Source organism: Falco cherrug, chromosome 8 (assembly GCF_023634085.1).
Source record: "Falco cherrug isolate bFalChe1 chromosome 8, bFalChe1.pri, whole genome shotgun sequence".
NCBI classification, from domain to species: domain Eukaryota; kingdom Metazoa; phylum Chordata; class Aves; order Falconiformes; family Falconidae; genus Falco; species Falco cherrug.
This window is the reverse complement of record NC_073704.1, coordinates 64,420,152-64,447,388: the sequence shown is the minus strand read 5'-3', so window position 1 is coordinate 64,447,388 and position 27,237 is coordinate 64,420,152. Positions and strand designations below refer to the sequence as shown.

The window sequence follows — 27,237 nt, the reverse complement described above, 5'->3', positions numbered from 1 at the left end:
TAATGAGATTTGTCCTGCTGAAGAGGGTGAGCTGCTGGATGCTCCCTGTGACTTACTATCAACCACAGCCCTCCCACGGTCACCCCACGTGCCCTCTCCTGCCCCGTACAGCAGGTTGGGCTGGCACAGGCAGCGTGGGGCTCTCCTTTGCCGTGCCACACGTGGTGCACCAGCCCTTTGCACGGGGCAGGGCAGGCAGTGCGGTGGGAACCACTGACCTGCGGCTCACCCAGGCAAGCTGTTCTGCATCAGATCCTGCTTTAGGCTTATTGTAAAGCCGACTCAGCTATCAGCAGTGATTTCAAAGGGAAAACAAAAACAGATTCTTCCTGAAAAGCACTGCAGGAGCTGCTGTTCCCTGTGCCAGGCAGTGGAGGGTGAGCCCTGGCCTCAGTCCCTGTGATGGGTCAGAAGCATCGGCACAGGGTCCACGCAGGGAGAAGGGCTCAGCCCCCACCTCGTACCACTGACCTGTCAGCTTCAGCTGAAACGCTGCTCAAGGCCTGGAGGATGCTAGGATCAGTAAATATATATATGTATTTACTAAGCCTGTGTGTGGAGCTAAAGCTGTGTTTGGTTTCCATGAGATATGGTGTTTGATCAGGCTGCTGAGTGAGAGTAAGGGCTCAACAGCTCACCCAGAGCAGCTGGCTTACGGGCACAAATGGCCCCGTGGTCCTGCAAGTGCTGTGCGAAGGGGAGCCCTGCGCCCATTAGCTGGTGCCCACGGCTTTGGCAGAGGGACCCTGGGGAGATGGAAGTGCTCACTGCTGGCCTTGCGCAGCCGAGCCAGCCCGAACCAGGAGTCTTGATGGGGTCTGACTCGTCCCCCAGGCACTGCCACCACTGAGGAGGGTCCAGCAGCTCCTTTTTCAGAGGCTGGGCTGCAGGGCAAGAGTAATAGCCCTCGTCACGCCACACAGCCCTGTTATTGGAGATATTTAGTGCTGAGCCTGGGCTACGGGGCTCGTATCTGGGATGTGATAATGTTGCTCCCTGCACGAGTGAGCAGGACATCGTCTGTGGACTGTCACCTGGCAGGCTGCCCCTGAGACATAGTGCAGCATTGCGCACTCAGCACCAACACTGCTTGCACAGCATGCACGCTGCCCCTCAACAGCATCCCTTAGGACCTCAAATGCCCCTCTACAGCTGCAGAAAGTGTTCACGATTGCGGCTGGATGGATTTCTGCATGTGAGCATCAAGGGCCAGCTGAAGTACCAACCACACTGGGTGACTGGTTCACCAACTGAGGTAAGGCTCGCTGCAGCAGGTGAGTTATACCAGTTCCCAGCCTGGTTGTGGGCATCTCCCCTCCTCAGTGCCTCTCAGGGTCCCTGTTACTTCTGCCTTGCTGCTGCATGCTGGAAGTGACCTGAAGGGACTTATAAAAGAAAGCAATACCTTAATGCTACGCACCCTACTGCATTTGGTTAAGCTAAGAAAAAGGAATTAATGCAACAAGTTGTGAGATGGCAGCTGACCCACCAGGAAGCCCCCTGGGATGAATCACAGGCATGGCCAGTCATGGTGGCTCCTCCCCCATCAGCATGGCATCGGCACTGGCACTGGCATGCACTTGACTACCTCCCTTCACCCCAGCGTCTTCAGGAACTACTGTGCCCTGCCACCAGGTAACATGGGGTGTGTGCAGAAGTGAGGCAAACGGCACCTTCCCCTCATGGGAAAGGCCCCCCACACCGCCAGGCTGTGAGTGGGGGGGAACAGAAACCACCTGTGACAGACGGGTACCAGGCTGAGCATCCCTCCTTACGGGCGGGCACCCTGCAGTTTGTAGCCATTGCTGCTGGGCCAGCGCGGTGCAGGATGCTGTTGGACAGTGTGGCTTCCAAAAGCAGCTGTTCCTCCCGGCTGGGGCTGGTGATGGTCACTCTGGCACAGCTGCCAGTTCCCTGGCACTGCAGCCCGGGCCGTGCCCCCCCTGTGCCAGCAGCACTAACCCTCCCCACACACAAATGCGTCCTCAGTGGGATGGGGTCATGTGTGACCAAGCCATGGGAATGTCTGCCTTCCGCAAGTCCTTAAACCACTGGACAAGCAGGGCACATCCCACTTTCTGCACCCTCCCACACCCACCCGCAGCGGATGTGGGACCGGTGGGACATCTGCTCCACCCCGCTGCAGCCCCTGCACCAAGGACTGACCCTCGCCAGGCTGCGCCAAGCTGCGGCGGGAGGCTCTGTTCCAGATATTCCACTGCCCTGACATCCTGTACCCTCAGCAGGGATGCAGGACCCCTGGGATCTCTGGGACGCCCCCCAGCCCCCCTTCATCAGCACAGCCCTGACAGCCAACCTCTGACCAGGGGCCTGCAGACACGGTCTGGGTGCCGCAGAGCTACCGCCCAGCATGGAGAGGCACAAGCAGCGATGCCACACAAAGACACATTTGGGACAACTTTACTTCTGATGCTAGAGTGCAGGCTTTCTTTACAGGAACCAAAAAAGAACATTTACTTTTTTTAAATGGTTCATTTACTCTTGCTGTTTTTTTTTTTTACCATTTCATTTTTTTTTAAAAAAAAAAGGTACGCCTGAAAGCCATCGCTTGTAATAAATATTTAAGCCAGTGCACTTCGTTTTTTCCCGTGTGGTCACTCCCCTGAAGGCAGCAAGCTCTCCTTGCTGCTGCCCTGCGCCGGTGCACGAGGTGGGGAAGGTGGGCAGGGGCTTCGCCTGCCCGGGGCACGGTTGGGGGTCCTCGCTGCTGTGCAGCTCCTGGTTTTCCATGCGGTCCCTGTGCTCCTTGGGTAAGTGGCAGTTAGTCTCCCTTGCCGGGTGCCAGAGCTGGGAGGCCGTGGTGGGACACGCTGGGGATCCTCATGGTGCCTCACGGAGAGCCTGGCCCAAAGGGCACTTTGCCCTGCGAGAGGCGTGAAAACATCCCTGCAGCAGGGCAGGTGCTGGCGGGATGCCTGTGGCCCCAGCAGAAGGGATGCACGGCAGGGCCACTCTTACAGAGCCACTTCTAAAGTGACAGTGTTGAATTTTTTAATTGACTTTATTAATTTGCTTTTTGTTGCAGGAGCAGTTTTTAGATTGACTGAAAATTCAGTGGGTTTATTTTTTTTTATTGAACAGTTGCTCAAGTATAAGAGGGACCTGAACAATCTTTAGAGTAGAAAGGGGCAGCCTTGCCATGCAAAGAGGAAGAGTTATTGTTTTTATTACTATTATTATCATTATTATTATGATGTAGGACCACAGACAGCCTCTCTCTGAAGCAGTCAGGTGCTAACAGCAATATATGGTTGGTTTCTTTTTTAGAAGGTCATAAGTTAGCAAATTATACTTTATCTTTTAAAAAATTGAATAAATAAATAAATAAATTTAAAAAGAAAGAGAGAGAGACAGTCACAACATGCAAGAGCTTACAACAGAACAAGTAGAAATGACCAAATCAAAAGACAAGAAATGCAGAAGGAAAGCCCGGGTTCAATTTGGTTTGCAGTCAATGCAGTTTGGAAGCATTATTTATAAAGGTATTTCATATACCAAAAAAGGCACCACAGTATCTACAAAGCCAAATCCTCGGGAGAGTGTCTGGGGGTGGGGGAAGGCAGCAGCCTGGCTAGAGCAGACACGTCTCGGTGCGCAGCAGATCCCCCCCTTTAAGCTTGTCCATTGCAAATCTGAACTTTTCCATTTTATGTTTGGTTTTGCTGTCTCTGTTGGTAAAAACACAAAATGATCATAATAAAAAGACAAACGTGAAAACCAGCAAAGGGGATGACGTTCTGATCTCGCAGCATGACAGGTGGAATATTTCTAGGATCAAGTTTAATAGGATGAGCGTGGGGTGACTGTGGCCAGAACCGCTCAAGGGCCTGCGGCCACTGTCCCCACACGCCCCCATCCCCCATCCCCCTGCTCCACAGCCAGCTGCCGCCACCCCAGGGACACCGGGGCGGCAGCACAAGCCTCACACACACACACACACCCCCACTCACCCCCCACCTGCCATCGCTCCCAACACATAAATCAAAGAGAAATAGGGTGTCTGCTGGGGGTGCCCCCGCTGCCCCCCGGCACTGGGGCACGGGTGCATGTGCCTCCACACAGCCGCTGTTTGCAGGGCGGCAACGGAACAAAGGGATAGGAAGGAAGAAGGGGGGGGGGGGGGGGGGAAACAAAAAAGAAAGAAAGAAAAGAAACATTTGAAATCTTGTGTTTACTAGTATTCAGTACATGAGATTCCTAAAGAACAACTTGTCCTCCTAGTTAACCTTGTCCTGGAATATATACAGGTTATTTGTTGCTGCCACGGCAATGATATTCTCAGAGGGGTGCCAAGCTGTGTGCAGGATCTTTTTGCTAAAGTCCAGACTGTCCACGCTAATTTCGTCTTTCCTCCGCTTGCCGCCCACGCAGACCTTGCGGGGCTTGAGGATGGCACGGGGTTTGCTGTTCTCCCGCGAGGCCTCCAGCGTCACATCGCGCTTGGTGTTGCGGTCGAACATGCGGAAGAAGTTGTTGTAGGAGCCAGTCATGATGACGCTGCGAGGAGGGATGAAGGATGGGTCACCCTGTGCAGCCCACCCGGCCGTGGTACCCCGGAGCTGCCCAGCATGGGGGGGTGGTGTGTTCCTGTGTCCCCCTCAACCCAGGGAATGCACATGGGGGAGGCAATTCGTTTCAGGATAACAATGCATATGGATGTGATTCTTTATGGCAAAGAACTAGCTGACCTGAACCGAATGATTTTCACATGTTTTTAGAAGCAAACCTCCTCGTAACTGGGGGCAGACTGAATATCCAGGGGCATAATAAGATCGCATTAGATTTGGAATTTGGGCTTTAGGTCCAGTTGTGCCTCGTTAACTCACTCTGATGGTTCAGAGAAAAAAACGTGGCAATCCTGACAGGTCAACCGGTCTTGCCACCTTCTGCCACCTGCTTCAGTGTGAATCGTTTTGAAATATGGGTGGACAGCTGCCACTCCCCGAGTCTGGCAATCTGGAGCTAAATGCATCAACCACCCTCCTGCAGGATGATGCAGGACAGGACTGGAACCCATCCAGGAGAGAGCCAGGACCCCACAAGACACCCCCTGCAGTGCCTGGGCATGGGGCTGTGGGTTTAGGTGATCCCAGCGATCCCACAGGGAACCTCTGCAGACCCCGCACCCAGCCGAGGGCCGGGGAAGGGACCGCAGGGGATGAGGGAGCCCCGTGGGGCTGGGTGCCAGGGTGCAGCTGCCACTGAACAGCTCACAGCTCACCTGTCAGACCCGTTCCAGACGCACTCAAACTTGTCGAAGATGCAGTCATTCTCATAGAGCGAGCAGAGCTTGCTCCGCAGGTAGTCGTGAACCTGCCGGCAGGGAGGGATGGGGCATGAGATCCCTGCACCAGCCGGCACGGCACAGCAGTGCCAGCCCAGTGCTCGCTGGGGGTGAGCCCTGGCTCTCCATGGCCGTGCCAGCAGCACTGGCCACGGCCCGTTATTGTGTGCCCTTGACCATGGCCACCCTTCTGCTGTAAGCAGCAGCAGCACCACCGCTCCACATGCAGCTCAGGCAGTGCCAGGCCACATCCCCAGGCAGAGGGTAGCAAGGACCTGTCACTTGCCTGCCAGGCAGCCCTCCTGGCCACCAGCACCTGAGCTTCCCCTCCTCACCACCACCCAACCTGGGGATGTGGGTTACACTTCACCAGGCCACTCCAGCCCGCACTTAACTGTTCTTCATTTGCTTTCCATGATTTAATGGCACAATGCTGCCATCCATCAGGTTTGGAGCCATCCCCCCTGCCACTGGCCCGGGAACACGGCTTGGGCAGGAGCACCGTGGGTGCCTGACCATGCCACACTCACTTGGTAGGTCTCGATGGGCCGGTTCTCCATGTTCAGGTCCCACACTTTGACCGTGAGATAGTCCCGGGTCATGATATACCTCCCACTGTGGCTGAATTTGACATCAGAGATTGAGGAGATGATCTCGGAAAAAAACGACCGGTTACTTGGGTCTTCGGGCTCTTCAAAAACTGTGGAAGAGGAAAGGATAAGTGCTGGCACCAGCCGAGGCAGGAGCTCCCTGTCCCCAGGCCAGGGACCTGCCACCCTGCCCTGGCACCGCAGGATGTGGGCAGTGAGCATCCCTGGAGCCACGCTGCTGCATGGCAAAGGAGGCTCTGCTTTGGCCGGGGAGACCTATAGGTGGCACCTAGCTGGCGTCCCAGGGCACCCCCGGCCCCGGAGCCGAGCAGGGAAACCTGCATCCCTGTGGGACATCACCACAGCAGGCTTCTGGGTTTGGCCTAGACCAGACAAATGCCCATGTTTTAAGGACTTGACTTGGCACAATTGAAACTCCTTTGTTTTTAACACATGCAATAAGCAAGAAAGACCATTGGTGACCAATCTATCACAGCACCACAGAAGCCCAGAAGATTTAGAGCCTTGCGTGTCACTTCTGCTCTCTAGAAATCAATGTGCAGCGTAACCAAAAGTCATGTAAATATTTTATAGCCCCTGCAACCTACAGATTTAACCTGACCAGTCTTTGAATAAATCACAGTGTGAACAGTTTGAAGGAGACTGATGAAGCTCCAGATTAAATGCATTTACAAATCTGATTTCGTCGTAACATCAGCCGGGCAAGTATGGCTTTAAAAAAGCATCACAGAGATGCATCAAGAGAGACGCTGCCACCGCAGGGACATCTGCCCAGCCTCCTCTTTCCACCTCTGCAGACAGCTCTCCAGCACAGCACTAAGGGATACTGCTGGGGAGCACTGAGAAGCTCACAGCACTTCACTTCTCTGATGGAGAATAATGCTGTTGCCAGCTGCGTTTCCTCGACCCTTGTCCCCAGCACCGAGGCAGCTCTACAAACCCTCTGCCATGGTGGCTGCTGGCTCCATCCTGGCAGTGGCCAGAGCAGGGGACACGCCACAGCCGGCTTGGCCACTCCATGCCTCGGAGGCAGCGTGCCCTGCACAACGCCACCCCGAGGAGCACCGGCATGTGCTCACATTTATCATCCCCTCACTGAGCCCTGTGGTACTGACACCTGAATTCCTGAGCATTGTGGAAAAAATGCCTGAAGTGCCAGTATAAATGACCTCTCTACAAATCTGAAATGGCATTGCCCACAGCAGGACCCAGCTCTGGGTCCTTTAATCACCAGCAGGAAATCTGATGACACGTCAGGTTTTTTAAATAAGAAAAGCGACAGCAACAAGAGAAAATAAAGATCTGAGGCAGTCTGTGGAGAGCATCTGAATGCCATGACGTGTCTTCCCTGTAATCACCACAGGTTTGCTCACATCAGGTCGGCTGGCTCCGTGAGGTTTGATTTAAGGGCTGCAGCGTTTGTCACGGATGCGTGTATGTGAGCTTATGCCAAGGCTTAGGTGCTCTCCAGTTTATAGTACAGGGGCACGAGGAAATTGTTGCCGGTACTGTAGAAGTAGAAAATGTTAAATTGCAGATCAACTATCAAACAGGAAAGGCCCCACAGAACATACCCAAGAGCTGTGGCAGCACCAAGGCAAGTCAGCAAGGGTGAGATGTCCGTGGTACGAAGAGGGCTGAGAACGGCCCTCCGGCACTAGGCACCGCATCCCCCGGCATGGCTGTGGGAGCCTTCCTACTGGCAGAGCACCACACCTGCCCTGCCCCTGCCAGCGCCCTGCTGCTCCCTTCCCTGGCGATTCCCCGTGCCGGGCCCTGCCAGAGCAGCAGTGCAGCGAGGGCTCCTCTGTCCCTTGTGCCCAGCACTGACGAGGAGCCAGGGCTACGGCCGTTCCCAGGGTCAGGGTGGGAGCATCAGCCCCAGCCCCCTGGGACAGCAAGGGCAGCACCCCTGCTGTGCCCAGGATTGTGCCCAGGGTGAGAAGGCAGGAGCCGAGCGTGGGATCCAGCTGTGCACAGCAGAGCCTGGCGCAGGACCTGCTCCCCTCTGCAGTCCGGGGTGCAGGAGCTGTCGACTGTTTAAAACGCAGAACATTTAACACGCACAAGTCTGGTATGGGCTAAATGCGTTTTCCCTGTGCTGGTCTCCTTGCCTGCTGTACTATGGCTCTGATACTGCGACAGAAAGCCCAGAGGTACCAACGCAGAGAACAATCGTTCAAGTGGCACTGCTGAAGACGACCCCCCAAGCTGCTGCCTCTGCAGCCGCCCTGCACCCGAGCATCCCCTGCCCAGAGGGACCCTCTCAGGGCAGCTTCAAAGCAAATGGGTTTTTTCACTCATCAATAAATTTAACTGCTCAACAATAAATTTAACACCAATTCAAGCCCTGTCTTTTCTTTCTCAGTCCTCATTTAAACTCTAATCATGACAACTAGTAAGTCAGAATGGAAAACCAAAAGCTGCACTGGGCCATCACCGAGCTTGGGCTGGGCTGTGACTGCCACTCAGGTCCCCTCTGCGCTCGGTGTCACCCCCTCAGCTCAGCCCCAACACCTGCCCTGTCAGAAGTGAATGATCTGCTGGGTGGAACTCTGATTCCAGATGAAGACAGGAGAGCGCTGCAAAGACAAAGAGGTTTCCCACTTTGCTAAATGAGCTCAGGGTGACACAAGAGGCTTGTTCTTCACCCCCCTGGTGATTTTGCACAACTGACTAGTTAATTCTTAGTCTGAGGTCTTGCCAGGCCTGTTACTGCGTGCAGCAGGACATGGTCAGCTCCTGCGAGGGGTTGGAGGAAGGAGGTGGTGAGTTTCTAGGGGCGACACTACCTGCCCAGCTCTGCTGCAGCTGAAACCTGGGACACAGAGCTCAGCCCAGCTCACCCTGCAGCTTCCCAGCGCTGCGCACAACTGGCTTTCTCTACACACAGAGTTTTCTAACAGGGAATCAGATCTCCATACTGTACTTATAGAACCTTTTTCCTCTATAAAAGGCTTACCTGAAAAAATAGGTAAAGAGAACGTGCCGTCACCAGGAACACGGGAGCAAAGGTGTTTTGCTGGAACCTGGTGTGGCTTTGCAGAGCTGGCATCTTTAGTTTCATCCCCGCCAGTGCCAATGGCATGTGGCAGCCCATGGATCCGTGTCCCTCCCTCTGAGCTGACAAAGGTGATTCCAGGGGTGAGACCAGGCCTCTCCCAGCCTTTAGAGGACACCTGCTCACCAAGCAGCAGGGTCACCAACCAGCAAGGCCAGACCATCGCCTGTGGGACACGGGCATCTCAAGTCAGGGCAGGCAGCTGCTGAGGGAACAGTGCCACAGCACATGGCAGGCAGCAGCAGCCCTAGGCATCACCCCAAACCCACACCCCTAGGTGGGAGAAGTTAATTTCCTCCAGATGTGGCTATTTTAACCCTTCGCTCTCCCTTCTTTGGAAAGACACAGCTAGCAGAGCCCAGCTCTACACTCTCTCCTCCTCCTCCTCTCCCCACTCCTTCGTGCACCCCGAGTCTCAGGTCACACCAGATGACTGGTGGCATTAACTGACCTGTCAGGTAAAAGGACTTTGGATCCATCAGTCCAAGTTCTGTCTGAGCAGGCAACTCCCACGTAGCAGTTACTCCCTGCCAAGCTTTTGAGGTGTTACTGGTGGCCACCAGCAAGCACACCGTGGGTTTAACTGGCGACTGTGTTTCAGGACAGGTCCACATTACCTCTGTTAACAAACCAAACCTCCTATGGCAGCACACCTGCACACGCCATCTCTGCCAGCTCCTGGTTCGCCTGCTTGCTCCCTCGCCCACCCTGCATGGTGCCCACCCTTGGGCAGCAGCCGTGGGTCAAGGAGCAGGGTGATGCTGGCCCAGGGGCCACGTGCCACTCACATGTGCAAGATGACCCATCTGGCCTGTGCACTAAAAGCAGTGGAGCCACCAAGTGCATAAGCCCCGGGCAGGGCAGCTGACCCCTCTGGATTCCAGCTGAGGCTCCAGTTAATCTGGTAATAAATGGGCCCCGTGGAAAGCTGGAAGCCCAGCAGAGCAGCACTCACATGGGCAAATACATTAACCCTCTGCTGCTTCTCTTGCTTCCAATAAAAAGATGAAACTCCACCAACAGTTCACCTATGCAGAAAATGAATCATGAACACCACTGAGGAAGACCTAAGCCAGCACAAGCAGAACAGAGCTTTGCTTTATATCAGAAAAATCCACTCTGCAACCCGCCCCCAGCCCAGCGGCACAGGAGCCTCGCCACCACGGGCTAAGGAGCAGAAATTACGCGTCTGGTGCCAATTTCCCCCCGAACGCGAGCGATTTGCCTTTCTGCCTCATTCTTCCTATCTGTAGCAAGGCAACAGAACATGTTCCTCTTCCTCACAGATGAGGTACCGATGCTTTTGGCAGGGTGCTCCAAGCACCAGCCCAGGCGCTGGCAGGACGGGGGCAAGCTGCTGTCCTGCGGGGTGGCTGGACCCTGCTGTCCCCAGCCCCAGCTGGCACCGTCCCCATGGCCACTGGGCAGCAGGACCACAGCCACGAGATGCCCAGGCCCTCGCCGGTGCCGGCGCTGGCAGCAGCAAGGGCTCTGCCAGCACTGGGGTCCCAGCACACAGGCAGAGGGTCTGAGCCACAGCACTGGGCTGGGCTGGGCAGGGGCTCACAGGAGCTATTTTTGCTTCGCAGCTGAAGGCTTTTGTGTGGCTTTGCTCCTTCTGCAGAAGCAGATCTGGGCTGCTGAGCTCATGGAAAGGATTTCTGAACACTAATTCTCTGTTACACAACAAACCTATTTTTCTCCGACACGGACCAGGAGCTGCTCTCCTGGTGCCAGCCCCCTTTGCCTGCCCTCCTTCCCCAGCAGCCTCCCGGGGGGGATGCGGACCCTGAGATGGCCGAGAAGGGCTGCACAGCCCATGGCATGATCCTGCTCCTCGCAGGGAAAGCAGCAGCGATGCAGAGTCTGGCTGGGGCTTGCCCAAAAGGCAGCAGCGCCTGCCCAAATAGAAGGGGTGGGGGTGGGGGGTGGCTTGTGTTAGAAACAATCTGCATTAGCGGAGGGTCAAATCTGCGTGTTGTCGGTTACCTGATCAAAGCAGCTTTGTGTGCTTCTGATTTCTAACCAAAGCTGAAACTGTTTTCGGCAAAGAATATGTTTGGTAGTGGTGCTGTAGGCCGCCAGCAGTGAAAAGACCAGAAGGTAAAGGTCCCCTCTGGGGAACAGGCTGTGCTCTGAGCCTTTTGGTTCAGAGGTTCAGTAGGGACAATCACAGGTGGCTCCTTAAAAAAAAAAGGGGGAAAGCCCAATGCCTTTTGCTATGGGGAAATAACTGCAGTAACCCCCAGCGGGGTTTTTCCTCACTTTCCCAATGTTTTTCAAACAAGATGATTTTTGCTGGCATTACCAGCCACTCCGGGAATCCCGATCTCCCCTCTGGCTTCTCGTGGGGCTTCAGACAACACACGCGATTTCTTTGTGCATGGTGTGCCCAGGCAGGCATGCCCTTGAGGACCACCAACCCTCAGCGCAGCAGCACGCCGGCCCTCCAGCCCTCCGCAGCCCTGTGGGGCAGGCACCTCTATGTGGCAGCTGATGCTCTTAGGAAGCTACACGGCTGGGGGTGACACATACAACGTCACAGATCGCAGGATCCTCAAATAAAATGGGCAAACCAAATTTAATAAGAGAAGCACATAAGTAAAAGCTGGCCGCCAGCAGCAAACTGCATCTATCTAAATAAACATGACTGGGATGTGCAGTGCCATCTTCTGCATTTTTATTAAATATTGACGGTTATTAAATGTCTCCGTTGGAGGATTTGCCTCCAAAAGCCAATGTTGCTTTTCATTTTGAACTTTGATGAACTGTCTCAATTTTGACTTACACATCTGCTGAACTGCAACTGACTGAGGCTGATGCTTCTGAGGGAGGGAAATCAATAAGGAAATGTCACAGGAGAGGTCAAACCAAGTTGGGATTCACCGCTGGCCAGTGTGCTGGCTGAGGGCTGGAGGGACGCAGCAGCACCCAAACAAAGGGAAAAGCCAGCGGGGTGCTTCTGCTGCTGAAGTGTCAGGAAAATGAATTTTGTTTGCTCCTTAATTGTATTCTGATTCTCAGCTGGGAGCTGTCACTGTGGGACTGCAAGACATGGTCAGGAAATGTAAGAGAAAGGTGTATTTTGCTCAGGATTTGGGAAAAATGCCTGTTGGTATTTCTGAATCTCCAGCCAGCAATGCAAGCTGCCCTCTCCACCCACTGTACTCCAGCTTAAAAACAGGTATCAGACCACGACCGCAGCTTGAAAGCCCAGAAGCATTAGCTGGTGTGTGATTCCCTGTCGCCTCTAGGAAAGCTATGCCTGACACACACCTGGGTGCTCTCTGGAGGTAGATTATGAGCACGGGACTCCAATATGTTGCACCAGGTTTGTGCATCTTGTTCTCATAACATGATCACACTTAGAATACCAAAAATCTCCTTCATTTCCCACAAGAAATTGCCATTTTCTGATGAAAACTCAAACAAGAACAGGAGACACAGGGGTTCAGCTGTCCAGTCACACTGGCCCTTGTTTCTGCCCTATTTCGCTGCCTTTCAGGCAGATACTAAACCCATTCAGGTCTGTCCCACATTTGCATCTTACTTACAGTGCTGCACTCAGCACAGAGCTGCCTTCCAGGGACTGCTAGGGCACAAGGAACAGCAGCAGGCATTTGCCAGCACACCCATAAGTGCTGTAGGTATTTGTGCCACTATTTTACCAAGCAGATGTTGATAAAGACAATTTTTCCCAGTAACAACCTCCTGACATGTACAGGCTGGGTAGGAACCAAGCTCAGCTGCCTCAGCAGCACCTCACTCATCGCATCAGCCTAGTGAGGACCAAGGACCAGGTCCCTATCTGCCCAGCTCACTCCAGATTCTGAGGGGGCACTTCTGCATATCCTGACCCCTGCGGCAGCAACCACAGCTGACAACAGGACATGGGGCTGTTCAGACAAACAGCCTGAAGAAACACAGCACTCCCTGCCTTCTGGCACTAACGGCTCTTAGCGGCTGTGCACCAGCATCCAGTGACCCCTCAGATCCGCTACTGCTGAAACATTGCTGGGGGGTTTAACATGCTCCCACAAAGGGCAGGGGGCTGGGACACGGGGGAAGATGCTCCTTTTGGGGCTGGGCAGGGCTGAGGGCAGGTGGCCATGGGAGCACCCAGGGGCAGGCAGGACCACAGCCTGGCACATCCGCAGGAGGTGGAAGGGCAGACCTGAGCCCAGGTGCGTCTCCACACTCCCTTTTTTGGGCTCTTTTCACCCAAAGGGGACCCCGACACAGCCATCGTGACGGCAGGGGCTGTACTCACACTTGGCGTGGCGGTCGCAGAGGGCGGAGGTGCGCATGTCACACAGGCGGATGGTGCCTTTGCTGCTGCTGTAGACAAAGGTGTTGCAGTGGTGCGGGTGGAACTCGGCAGCCGTGATCACCTCCGTCAGCTCCTCCATGTTGGCTGGCTTGATGTCCACGATGTCTGGCAGGGCGAGTCAAGGAGCCCCAGGTAGCCTGGGCTAGACCCCGCTCCTCCCGGGGGGTCCCCTCTCACTGCCCCTCCAGCTGATGCTTCTGGGCACCTGGGCTTCCCCTTGCCCTGTGCAAACCAGGTGTTCCTGGGGGAGTAGCACCATCCTGGGGCAGAACCGCAGCGCCCAGCTGGCCCTATACCGTGCAGGGAAAGCCAGTATCCATCACGTTTGCTGTGCAGCTGGGGACCACAGCTCCGGCACCACAGCCCAGAGCCCCTCTGCGTGCCACAAGACCCGACTCTGACCATTCACTCCATGCCAGAGTAAACATCTCGTATGGCAGTGCCAGGGCATGGTGAGTAACTGCACCAAAATCAACAGGGGCAAAAAATCCCAGAGCACAATGACCAACAGAAAACTACCACAGCCCAGGGGTGGCTGCCCAGGTACACATAATTTCAAAAATATTTCATGTGCTTGAGGTCACTGAAATGCTGGGTTGAAAACTGCCCGGTGGTGATGTTTCTTCATTAATTCTTAGCAAGCATTTTGGGCGCTGCACTTGCACCTTGGCCAGTCTCCCTCAGGCCATCTAAACTCCCTGAGGTTTTACCCAAATTTAGCACTCCTCATCTTCCTCCCTGAAACCCAGCACATGTTGCAGCCCTGCTCAAACATACCCACTTTGAGCTCCCACCAGCCTGTGACTGCTGAAATTCTCTCCAGCTGCCTAAATCTAGCACATGCCCTGAGGATTTTTCAGTAGGAAATACTATATAAATATCACCAATTATTAGTGCCCCGTTATTATTTCTGATGCGGCTGTTACAAGGGTGACTGGCACAACCTCATTTGTACAGCTGTGACTGGCAGCCTGTCAACCTGCTGCAGGGTATGATGGAGACTGCACCATTAATATTTCTTCTCTCCGTCTTCCCCAAGGCATCTGTCTTCTCCATCACCTGCGGACACCCGCCCCCTCCCACCCGCCCCATGCAGACCCTACAGGCAGAATTCAAAAACGCATCACCCGCACCAGGCGGCAGCAGTCGTGACGATGCCAGCTGAGCCCTGCGCCGCACAGGAGGCAGCTCAGTGTGATGCTGGAACATGCCTGCGCAGACAGCCCGGTGCCCCGCCGGTGGCACGGGCAGAGACAAGAGGGAGGTGCCTTGGTAATGACACCTGGGGACCGGGGATTTCAGACGTTCTGCAGTCAGGTGCACAGCGGGCAGCTATTCTGTACCCCTGAGCCCCTGCCAGCCCCTGCCGCAGGGTGAAGCTCCTGTACCAAGGAACCGGTGGGGGTGCAGGCATGGGGCCAGGCGAGATGCTGCAGTACTTGCTTGGTCAGCATCACGGCAGACATGGGCACAGCTCTGCTGCTCCCCACAGAGCCGGACCCCACAGGTCCCCCCTCCGCCGCTCTCCTTCGGCAGGGACCCGTCTCCCCCGTCCAGCTTTCTCATTCTCTCACCGACACTTGCTCATGTCTGGGCTCCCTGGGCTTTCGCAACCCACTTGCCAGCCGAGGCAACCCCCTCACTGCTGCTCTTGGCCAGGCTGGGACCGTCCCAGGATCTGCTGGGCAGTGTGCACCAAAGGATACTAAAACTTTGATTTGTGATTTCAAAGTTCCACAGGTTTATCCTCAGGTCATCCGCTGACATGTAGGTCTCGTAGTCGCTGTTGACAGAGATGGAGTTGATGTGGTAGGTATGGGCATTGGCAAACACCCGCCGGGGGGTGGCCTCCACCATCAGGTCCATGGGCCGCAGCACGGGTACCTGCAGGAGGGGAAGCACAGCATGAGCAGAGTGTCAGCTCCCAGGGACACGGTCTGGCCATCCCACCCGACCCCTGCCAGCACCCGGCATGGGGGGATCCTCCACAGCCACAGCAGGTGCCTGCAGAGCACTGGCTGCTGGTGCTCCATCCCACCCACCTCTCCACACACCCCCACCAAGGAAACCTAACGCTTTTCTAAGTGTATGAACAGAAGGACAAGCAAACTCAAGCACCTTCTACTTTTGAAAGAGGCACCCGTATGGTTAGACTGCAGTGAGAGCCCAGTAAACCAGGCTTGGATCTCTGCTGCAGCAACCATTTCTGCTTTTGAAAAAACAAACAAGAAAGCCACTTCTGCCTTGTTTTGTCACTGTTAGCCAGAATTGGAAATTCCTGGAGCATTTCAAACAGAAATGTATTTCTTGAGAGAGCCAGGTCAGCACAGATTTTTCTTTTTTGCCTTTGCTTCAGATCAGAGTGACAGAGGCAAGAGATGAGAAGAGACAGGGAAAGGGAATGTGCAGGGCAGAGACAGATGGAGGGACTAGAAATGGAGCTACACACATTTGCCTTTAGATTAATAAGCATAACTCATGTAAACATTGGGGGATGGAGAAATGCGATAAGAATAGTGTATGCAAGGAGCAGTGTAAGTAATAACTTCAGACATAATGCTCTCAAGGCAACTTAATACTCTAGAAAGGTGTCACTCTGTGCTCCCGTTTGCCAGCAAGCTACTCCCTCAAGCTACTTCATTACTGTGTATATTATCTGTGTGCTGCCCAAAGAGATTTCCCATGGCTGCAGAGGTGGGGACAGGAGTGTGACAGCCAGCTCGAGTGACACTAGAGCACAGGGACTGCCAGCTCAGAGCCTGAGCTTAATGTGACGAGCCTGCCTGCTAATTCAGCCTGACACAGGCAATGATGCATCGTTTGCTGCTGAAGGACCTTGCTCAGCCATCTGGGGATGGAGGCTCGCATTTTGCTCAGGGATTACATGGACCGGGCTGTCATTCAGACTGTCGGAAACATGATGGTTGTCCAAAGGGAAAGGGATCAACGGTTACACCCGGCCTCACCGGGCACAAGAATAAGTACAGGAAAGGCTTTGGCAGAGGATTTCACTTGGCGAGATGACGCTGTGTGGCCTGACCACAGCTTGCGGTCCGACCCCAGGCCAGCCCCCGTCCCTGGCAGCAGCCCAGCAGCGTGCGCTGCAGTGCGAAGCAGCCAGGGCGAGCCGGGTCTGCCGGAACAGCGTGGCCAGCTGCAGCTCCAGCACCGTTCCCTACCCCAGCCTCATACAGCAGCTACTCACAACCACAGAGCTAAAATAAACTCTTCAGCCATGAAAAATCTCCACATGCTACTTCAGAGCCAAATTCTGGTGAGTGTTGTACACCTGGAACTTGGTCCATCACCAGGTAAAACCCCGCAAGGGGAGCAAACCTGGTCATCCGTGAGTATTTTGTTAAGGCAGGACTTTTTATCTGCTGCAGTGGCAAGAATCTGCACTGAAATATGGAAAACAGCAAGTGCCCATGCCCCTTCTCACCACGTGCTGTGAGCTTCTGCTTAAGGGTATCAACAATAAGTACTTAAACCTGAAAGCGCCAACATTTTGAGGCAGGAGCAGCCAGGGACGCGCTGGGAGCACACACCGGCTTCGGGATCTCGTCCCACAACAGTAGAATTCCCAGGGTGAAAGGCAACCCCCGACTCGGGACAGCCAAGGGGAGAGCTGCTGGGTGCAGGCTGGGTGCCTGTCTGGGTTTGATCTCTTCTCCACTTAAGTCTGGCCTGAAGCCAGCTGGAAGCGCAGCCACCATGCGGGAGCCCGAGGCGCATCCCTGCGACAGCTCAACCTTGTGCCAGCACTGACACGGAAACCCCCGGCAGAGGAGATCCTCCAAACCCCTCTCCCTGTTCATCCCGCTCGCCACCACAGGACTGCTCTCGGCTGCACCTTCCCTAGTGCGCTGCCTGCCCCAACAGCGTCCCTCCCGTGCCGTGGGGTCCGTCCCAGCGGCCCACAGGCACCCATGCTGCAGTGCTGCATTGCTGCTTAACATACAATAAAGGAAAAGACTGAGTGGTCCGAGGGAGGACCCCACAGGCTGCCCTGGTGCTGCAGCCACGGGGTCCCCAGCCCAGCTGGGCGGGCAGGGAGCTGCTCAGGGTGGTCAGTGACGGCGAAGAGAAAGCGCCCAACAAATGGGGCAACGTGACAGAAATTGAAACTTGGTTTGGTTTTTTTTTTTTCCTTTTGAAGCATGCAGAGTCCAAGCTGGTGTCTGCCTAAACCACCCGGCTCCCACTAGCATTGCCATGGCAATCCTCAACAGCACAGAGCCCTCCTCAGCACATCCCGTCTTCAATTACGGAGCCAACCTGCAGGGCAGGCTCTGGTATTATATATACCCATTATTAAAGGGTAATTCAGTGTAACAAACCGCATCAAGTACATAGAGAGGCTGTCAAATAAAGTAAACCACTAATAAATTAAATTACTTTTCGTTTTCAGGAAGGGGGGGGGGAATGCCAGTCATTTTTCATTTAAAACAAAATATGTCTTAATTTTTCTCTCTGCCTCTAGCAGGCACCCCCTGCAAAAGAGCTGGTCCTACTCACTCAAAGTGCACACAACACTCGATTCCTCTCCTTGCCTGCAAAGGCTTCCCCTCTCCTGAGTTAATGAGGCACTAATCCTCCCTTGAGCTGTAAAATTCATGCTCTCCATGGTTGGGGGGTGGAGGGAGCCGGCGTGCCCTGGCCCCTTCCCACCGCCAGCGCTGCACATCCTCCTGCCACCCGCAGCTGCTGAGCAAAGACCACAGCGCAGGTAACGCCATGTCCGTCATCGCTGCACTTCACTATGTGCCCCATGTTCTCACCAGGTTTCCCCCATCACTGTCTATGTCCACTGTCATCAAATGCTCCCTGCTCCCAGGGGGAAGAACTTCACCTGGCAGAGCTTCTCCTCAGCATTTACGGTGCTGTGATGGATGTGGCCCAAAGAGATACAGAGATTTGGTGTTCCTCAGGACAACCTCCTCCCCTGCCCAGAGGTGGTCTGCGGCGTGCCGCGTTTTCAAAGCACGAGTCAATATATAGGGGAAAATGCTTAATGCCTCAGCTCCTGGGATGGTGTGGTCACACAGCCTCTCACAAGCCCAAGTCCAACGCATGCCAGCTCTGAGCTGCCCCGGGGGCCAGACCAGTGACATGAAGCCCCCAGCACAGCCCTGCAGCAAGATGGGACTCAATCACCTACAGGCAAGGTGAAAGCACTGCTGGGAATCCTCCTCATGGGGCACGCAGAAGGACAAAAATTCCTCAAGGGTGTGAATATGAGAGGGCTGGCTCATGAAGGGCAAGCCCAGCATGGACAAGCAAAGCAGCAAGACCACCTCTGCCCCAGGAAGCTGCTGCAGCAGCCTGGCATCACCCTGGTGCGGGTCCCATGGAGTGCTCCTGCACAGCGGTCCTGGCCATGGATGGTGGGAGTGAGGGCAACCACAGACATGTCAGCACTGGGACCATGCACCCATTTCTGTGTAACAGAGAAAGAGGTTTTGCTCTCAGTTACCTCCATGGAAATCCTCTTGGCACAATAGAGTTCTACCGGACTTAGGCTGAGATCCAGACCTGACCCTAAGTAGTAGCCATTAAAAAAAAAAAAAAATTAATACATAATCCATTAAGATATCTATCTGGTTCTCACCTCATGAGGGGTCACCATGCCTCAGCACCACCTGCAGTGGAAGCTCTGCGATGACCTGCTGCATGCAGCAGGACCAGCAGCAGCCCAGCGCGGCAGCTGTAATGCCTGCACTGCCACGCGCTCAGCGCGTATGGCAGCACCCGCGCCTAACTGCAGCTCTGTGCACCAGCCCACAGGGCAGATCTTCCCTCTCTCCTTCGGCATGTACAGCAGGACAAACTGCCCTTTCTGGGGTAGCCCCCCACCGCCAGCCCACCCCCTGTGCTCCACACAAGCGCTGCCTGGGGTGCAGCTGCCTCCGCCACCTGGGGAGCAGGTAGGATTTGGCCAAGTGGGATTAGTCACAGCCGAAGCTCAGATTAACCCCAGCCTTGCGTTTGCAAGTAGGAAAATGTAATCCAGTTCCTGGCAAATCCGAGCGCAGAGCTAGCAGCTTGGGGATAAATCCAGCAAGGTTCCTCACCTGCTTCAGCTGCTGAGCTCCTCTGGATGTGCTCCCTGATGTTTCTTTCTTACCTACAAAAGGCATATTCTGTAACTGCCAGCCAGCGCTGCCTGCAGATCAGTATTTTGCAGACAAAATGCGCATCAAACACCATTTTCGTGGTAGACTGGCAATTTCATGCTCTTCAGGATTTTGACTTACTGGACCTTCCCTGTGAAGTGTGGAAGGATAAACCCACTGTCTCATTACCAGGCCATGTAGCTGATAAAGCTTCTGGTTTCATCTCTTCTCCGTGGAGACGTCCCTCCCTGCTCAGCACTGTGCCAGCACTGCCTCCTCGGTTGGCAGCTCCTGGGCCTTTCTGCATACAGTGAAACACAGGCACAGACCTGCTGCCAACTGAGCATCCACCTTCATGTGTGCAGGTCCAAAAGGGTCTGGGTCCCAGCTGGGGATCGGGAGGAGGGAAAAGACCACGGACACCAGGTCTGCAGGGAAGATGGTGCAGCCAGAACTGCAGTGCCAGAGCAGGAGCATGCGCTGCCCAGCAGACCTGCCCTCCAGAGCAGTGTCCAGCTTCCCAGTTTCCCAGTGGGGACTGAGACTCAGGAGCATCTGCTGGGCTGTGCTCGATCGGCACCGAGGTGCAGAGTTCAAAGCCTGAAGTCAGTCCATGTGGGCCAACCGTTCAGACCACCGACACAAATACCCCTCCCAAAACCAGGGCCAGTTCACCAAGGGTTTCTACTGCAAGGAAACTGAGCATTGACTGCAAGTGGCGTTCCACACACAGCCCAAACCATCCCAGTTTTCCCATTCTTTGTGTATTTTTATACCATGATAGGATATTTATTGTTGCTTGTAACTGAGAATTCATCCTAGTTCACCTGTTACACTCCAGGATTACTTTCACCTAAATTCTGAAATAAGTTTGGGGAAACCTCAAAGAACTAACAGAATGTTTTTCTTAATCTAAGGTCAAAAATCGTAAACTCTCACACCAATCTCATTAGAACTGCAGCCCTGTTAAGGATGTGATTGTTTGAAAAGATACTTTTAAACTTATTTCTCCTGCTGAAGAAGAGCCAGTGTCAGTAAAATCCCATCAGGCAGTTTTCCTACTTTTACCAAGAGGAGCGTGCAGAACCACAGCAATGTTACCAAACACGCATTCAAAGCAATCCAAGCCCGTTTGATAATTCTGCCTGGCACGTTGTTTTTACAGTTTGTCTAGACACAGATACCAGCAGTGTAACTGCTGTGGAAAAAAAAAGAGGTGAAAAAAAATATCTGAAAGGTCAATTCTGGTCGTTGGCATTTCAAGGTGAGTTTACAAATATTAAAAGGATGAATGAGTTTTCACCAGAAAAGAAAGAATTCAACTCATGACCTCAGAAAAACAAAAAAATGACAAAAGCAGCAGCAAAATGGGCTCCTTCGTTTCTTTTCAAGCATCTGCGGAATGAAGCAGGCAGAGGTGCAGGCAGCGCACACTGGTGGGTTGGGTGCTGCTGTGACACAGCCGTTACTTGCATGGTGGCTTCAGAGCCCTGCACACTGGCTGTGCCTCACTGTGAGACTGAGCCAAGCTCGTCTTCATTCAGGGCATTGCTTCAAGAGTGACAAAAATCAAGCACCTCCAAGCCAGGATACACCACAGGTCCCCAGCATGTCCTGGACCAGCACGGTGGCTTCCCAGGGATGGCATCATGTGGCAGTGAGCCCAGTGCTGCCCAGCTCAGAGGGGCCAGGCTACCAAAGGGCAGTCGAGCATGCAAAGGGTACCCGTTGAGCAGCTTTAGAGCAATGTAAGCCACTAATGAAAAGGGGAAAATCCTTTTTTTAAAAAAATTTCTGTGGCAAAGGTTTGATGACGATCATTTGAAATTGATTAGTTCTGCCATGTGCATTTTATAGCCAAAAAAAGCCAAATGTTTCACATTACCTTGTCATTTAAATGATAATGCTTTGGAGAATGTATAAAAGGAAAAGACAGACAGATCTCTTTGCTGAGGTGGAAAACCAGCAGCACAGCTTCTCCAAAGCATTGCCCACCCCTTCCCCTCTCCCATTGCACAGCCCCACTCCAGGGCTGCCCGTGGGGTGCCTGGGATGCAGAGGGAATACAGCACAACCTCCCCAGGGAACTGTGCCCAGGGGCCCAGAAATCTGAGTGCTTTGGAAAAGTGGGAGATATAAAACAGAATTTATGATGGATTTTGCTGGAATTGAGAGTGAAGTGGCAGCTCTTAACCAAGAGCACGCTTTGCAACAGCTACAAACACCAAGAACCAGACACATCCACGCACCTGTGCATTGCACCCACATCGTGCTTGGGCTCGGAGGATCACTCCTCCCCCAGGGAGGTGTCCAGAGGAGACCACAGGACACCACTCTGCAGCACAGCAATCCCGAGTCCTTAATAACCTGGGTGAGACTTGACCCTGCTACCAGAGCAACTGGCCCCTGGGCTCCTGAGCACCAGCCTGTTTGCAGGGTGCTTCCTTACTTACCAGCATTTTAAAATGCTTGGGGCAGAGATCTGTGACCTCTGGGGCAGGGAAAGCTGTTACCAACTAGTATGTGAGCTCCCCTGGGACAGAGGAGGTGAGGCAGCAGCAGCCCCTCCTGGGAGCCCCCAGCCGGAGCCCCTGCCAGCCCTGGGGAGCCCTGGCTGCTCTCCCCACTGCCAGTGTGGCTCAGGAGCAGGGGACTTGGTGGACTAAGAAATCCCAGCCTGGTTTCAGAACACATAGTGGCCCGACACAAGAACACCCTTCAGTCACAGCCCCCCGGCACATCGGGGAGGCAGACAGCTGTCCCTGTGGTGCTCGGAGCTTGGGCAGTATGTGCCAAGGCAGCACGGGCAGCACAGCTGGCTGCTGCTGCTCTTCTTTAAACAAACGCAAAGATCAGCCCCTCTCTACAGTAAAGGGAGGCCTGGGAATGGTCTCTCCTGGCTGGTTGCCCCGGTTTTGCTCACCAGAGGCACAGAGAGCATCTTCCCACACATAGCACCCAAGTGCCCACAGCCACCACCTCCTGCAGTGGGGACGGTACCAGTGGGAGATGCACACCACTGTTTCACCACAGTCTGATTTGCACTGTGAGGGATCAAAGCAAACATGTTCTCTATTTAAAAAAATTTAAGCCCTGGATATTATTTGTGTTAATTATTTCCTGCACACATCCCACAGTGCAGGTGTGGCTGTACACCGAGTGGCATGGGAGAGCTTGCCGAGGCAGCTAAATGAGGCCACAGGGCTGTAGCCATTAGACTGGGGGCTAGCCAAACAAGCAGAGCTTTTTTAATGACAGCACAAGCCTTACTTTACAGCCTGAGCGGAGTTAAATATTCCTTTTGCACTATGCAGGTTAGAAATCCCTCAGAGAACAATGCTCATCAAGTACATTGAAAGCCTTAAGAGAAATGGGTGAGAGACGATTGCAGCAAGGTGGTTTTAAAGCCCTTTTTCACTCGCCTGTGGTTGAAAATTAAACTGTGGATGGATGTGGCTTTACTCCAAAGCGCGAGCATCACAGGACAATTAAATGTCAAAGATATGCCAAGCTGCAGCAAAATGGTTACAGCTATGTAAATATCTGTCTAAGTAAAATCATCAAAACATTAGATCAAACCAGGGCTGGCGGAAGACTCCACAGTCTTCCATCCTCAGGGACAGCAGGCGCTGTGCTGGCAGACGCTAATAACCATAATACCAAGCACTTACATCGTGCTTTACCTCTCCTCATTCCTGTGAAGCAGGAGCTGTACACTCCCGTGGGGCTGCTTGCCAGGGAGCAGGGGGTCGCAGTGCCTGACCCCACAGCACAAGGGAGACACCCAAGTAGCAAACTCCCCCAGTCGTACGGCACCACGCTGCTACCAGGAGTAAACAGACTGAAAGCAAAACGAAGGCAGAAACTTTGGGGGTAGACAACAAACAGCATCCACTTCTCTGGTATTTCAGTGTGACTTTCTACAGGGAAAAAAGATAAATATCACAATGCCCTCCTTCCCTGGGGTGAGCAGGGACAGGGCAGGTGGGTGCCTGGTGGGGTGGGCGGGCTGCCCCCACCCTGAACACGCACTGCCCAGGGCTGCACCCAGTACCGGCCACGCTGGCAGCATCTCTGCATCCCTGCCCCTCCTTGGCTATGCCCCACTGGGCACCAGCAGTGACAGATGGGCTGGATGGTGTGACTTCAGGCCGAGCACTTGCAAAAACACCCAGGTTGATTTTTGGCTCCACTTCCAACCCTGTGGTCACCCATTCAGGCACCAGGAAGTGGTCAAATGCAATCAACTCATGCCAGCAATCAGTAGCAAAGCATGACAATTATTTATTTATTTTCATAACCACATCGCCCATGCACCCCGCTGAGGCATCATCACCCTCATCGCGGGCTCCAATCGATCCACAACCACATCCTGCCGGCACGGCAGGGGCAGGCGGTGGGGCGCAGAGGCAGGTCTGGGGTGGGAGCCTGAGCCACCAGCTCGGCACTGCTATGTACCTGCCCCTGGCAAACACACACAGGCTGTCCGCTCTTCCCCACCCCAGCCTCTGTAACACAGGGAAGAGAAGGAGGAGCAGCTAAATGATAGTGTTAAGCCCCTGGGCACACACAGCACTGCAAAGCCAACGTGAGCAGTGCTGTGGGCATCCCATGCAGGAGAGGACACAGTGCCACACAGCCAGGGCCACCTGCCATGCTCCTCATGGGCTCCCCTCGCCCAGGCAAGGGGGGACCCACCAGCAGCTCTGGGCAGACGGGACTGCAGCTCATGTCCCTGCATGCTCCCCATGCCTGCTGGTGCACGTCTGACCAGCCAGCGGCCACGGCCGGTGGGATGGACGACAAGGCACCTACAGAGCTGACAGCCGGGTCAATCCAAAAGATAAAAAATCATTGTCAAAAAGTTAAAAATCTCCATTTCAAAATGTCAGAACTCAGTGTTCCCACAACAAAGCATTTTAGCGACTTTAAAACAGTTTCTGTTGGAAAAGAAATATGCCTCAACATTTATCCTGGACTCTTGAGTTGCTATAATTACTCCAGAAATTCAATGTTCCTAAAGAATACACTGGAAATAAAAAAAAATCAATATTCAAACATTGCTCCCTTGAGAACGCTGACCTTGCATTTGCTGTTTTGCATGGTCTCCAGCAGCGTGCTGGGGTGCTCAGGACACCCCTGGCCACGGCACTGCCGCCGACAGCCACCTGCCGCAGAGCTCGGCACAGGCACCAAGACGGCAATTTAGGCAAAATGGTGACCGGTGTTTCCTCAGTAAGCCCAGGGCTTTTCCAGCGCATTTAGCCAGAGAAGAAAGCACTAACTGGAATAACACCCCTTAACACTGCTGCCTTTTTAAAACCTGCCTCCCAGCCCTGCAGAGGGTCGGTAACCCCGGCTCCCACACCCAGATGCAGAGCAAACTCCTCCAACGGGCAGTCTAGTAACAGCGCAATAGGCCGGCAATGCTGCCTGAAACATAACAGCTGATACACATGCAATAAACTGTTTTCTTGCTCTGTAAAGAAAAATGCCTGCCAGCCACCAGGAGCAGCACAGCACGGGGATGAGAATTAACTACCTGTCTGGGGTCCTCAATGGCTTTGTCTGCAATGGAACTGGAAGCCACAAAAGTGAGCCAAGGGTAATCATAGCAACAATTATATATATATATATATAAATATAACCCCCCCAAGTACTCAAAATGTAAATTCTGACAGGATGTTAATAAATTACAAGCTGGTCTGGTCTGATTAACATCATGACAAAATTCCTGCATACTTGGCATTTCTAGGTCTATGGGTTATGGGTTAAACGAGTTAATGTCTGTTTCTGCTCTAACGTCATGTGGGGGGGAGCACGGCTTCTCCCCGTTGGCAGAGGGGCACCCCGCTCACTGCTGCAGCCCACACACCGGGGGTCTCCAGCGCTGCCTGCCCCCACTGCCAGAGCTCCCGGGGCCCAGGGTGGGCTCTGACTGAATTAAGGGGGCGTGCACTGCCTTGGGCCAGAGCTGACTCTTTATATGCAAATTAAAGATCATAAACAGCTATCCCAGGGCAGTGCTGGGGGAAGAACCAACCTGCTGGCCAGGTTCAGGCAGCTCCCAGGTGGCAGAGCCATGCCCAGCAGCCAGGCGCTGCTGTGCCCGCACACCCTGCCTTGCCAGGCTTCCCAGCGATGCTCGATGCTCCCGGGGCACAGGGGCGGCTGCTTTAATGTGGTCTGTGCATCCAGCCCCCTCGAAGTAAATGGAAAACATAGCCTTAGGTGTTTACATTCAATTTGGGAGGCTGGGTTTAATCTCCTTAGGCTGGGAGGAAAACTCATTTAGAGAAAGTACTTCTGTTCCCAAAGCAGAAGTTGGGCGGTGGCGAATGCACCGAGAAGGGAGAGCGCATTAACTGCCTCCTCGCCGGGATGGGCACGGCATGCAGGGCCCTGCAGCAGCAGCCCTGTGGCACCGAGGTACCCAACATGAGACAAAACACGGTGCTTCACAGCACACGTGCCCAGAGCCGGCACAGCCCAGGCACTGCTCCAGCGACAGCTCCCTCCTCTGCTCCTGCACCCACACACCCGACAAAGCACCGGCCTCCGACACAAGGAGCCCTCGGACATAGACCTACCGCGTCAGGACAGTGTTACCAGTACTGCGGCACACAGGTGACACCAGCAGCAATTTTCACCCAAGACCCTGAAGAGAAAGGCTCCTCGACAGCCTTGGTCTCCCCACACTCACCCGTAGCATGGTGATCATGGAGGGGTCTCGGAGACGACCGTCCTCATCCTTGAGATTGTATCCCTCTGGCCTCTTGTCCCGCTCACTGACCTTCCATAGCTTCACAGTCTTATCTGGGGGCAGGAGAGAGGAGAGTGTTACAGCCGGCTGCCCCCCGAGCAGCCACCGCTGGACATGCCAAGGGCACAGTTGGTTCAGACCGGTGACCACCCCACTGTGTGCCCGGCGTGGCTGCAGAGGTACCTCTCACTACAGCATCCCCAGAGCCCTGGTTCACCTGGTCCTGCTGGACAGCTCCTGGCATGTTTACTCCAGAAATAAGGAGACGGTTGAACAACAGAACAGAACTATTGGATTAATGGAGAAATAATAGGCGAAGTAATTTCCCAGGGCTCAGTGCCTCAGAGGTCATGCTCTGAATGTTGGCGTTCAATATATTGAGTGGTGGGGCTGAGTCACCCTCGAGGTGCTGGCACCAGGATGGGGCAGCTCAGGCAGTGCTGGGGGGCTGAACCCACTGTCCCAACACCACACACGGCTGCTCCTCCAACACGCACGTTGCACGCCTGTGCACACAGACATCCCCTTCCCCACACCTGCACACCCGCTGAACAGCCAGCCAACAGCAGGCTCCACACAACACCTTTCCTCCCGCATTTCCGTATCTCATACAGCAGTTATCCAGGGGCCACCTGTTACTTTTCAAGAGTAATTTCCAGATTCCTTTAGCTTCGAGTAATGTGTTAAACACCAAGGATGCACCAGCTCTCCTAATTCTGTCCCCGCTAGCTCTATTTCCCATCCTCTTGGAACACCGCCAGCCATCCCTGCTGACTGCCTTCCATGCTCCAGCCCCACGCTGCCCCTTTGGAAGGTGAGAGGAGGGATGGGACCCCCGAGGGTGGCTCTGGCTGGGTGTCACCCCACCAGTGTCGGGGTGCTGGGGTGGCAGCCACAGCAGCACCCATGCCGGCAGCAGGCACTGGAGGCTGTGCACAGCTTTAAAGCCCATCAGACACAGGGTGCCACATGGTAACTAATTCTGCTTCCAGCGGAGTCCGCGCAGAACTCCAGCGCACAGCAAGCTGAGCAGAGCCACAGGCAACCTGAG

The 27,237-nt window shown here is 54.2% G+C and overlaps 1 protein-coding gene across 3 annotated transcripts in view; it reads right to left on the bottom strand.

Annotated features, from left to right (window-relative positions):
* Positions 1-4,172: 4,172 nt before the first annotated feature.
* Positions 4,173-27,237, bottom strand: part of PPP2R2B (protein phosphatase 2 regulatory subunit Bbeta) — a 100,764-nt gene continuing 77,699 nt past the window's right edge. For all 3 annotated transcript variants that reach the window (XM_005440689.3, XM_055719305.1, XM_055719306.1), the window contains 6 exons: positions 26,127-26,239; positions 15,014-15,191; positions 13,248-13,412; positions 5,836-6,005; positions 5,243-5,334; positions 4,173-4,518 (listed from right to left, as the gene is read on the bottom strand). In XM_005440689.3, the coding sequence (XP_005440746.1) occupies positions 4,239-4,518; positions 5,243-5,334; positions 5,836-6,005; positions 13,248-13,412; positions 15,014-15,191; positions 26,127-26,239 (998 nt within the window). In that variant the 3' untranslated portion in view covers positions 4,173-4,238. The remainder of the gene's footprint in view (positions 4,519-5,242; positions 5,335-5,835; positions 6,006-13,247; positions 13,413-15,013; positions 15,192-26,126; positions 26,240-27,237) is intronic.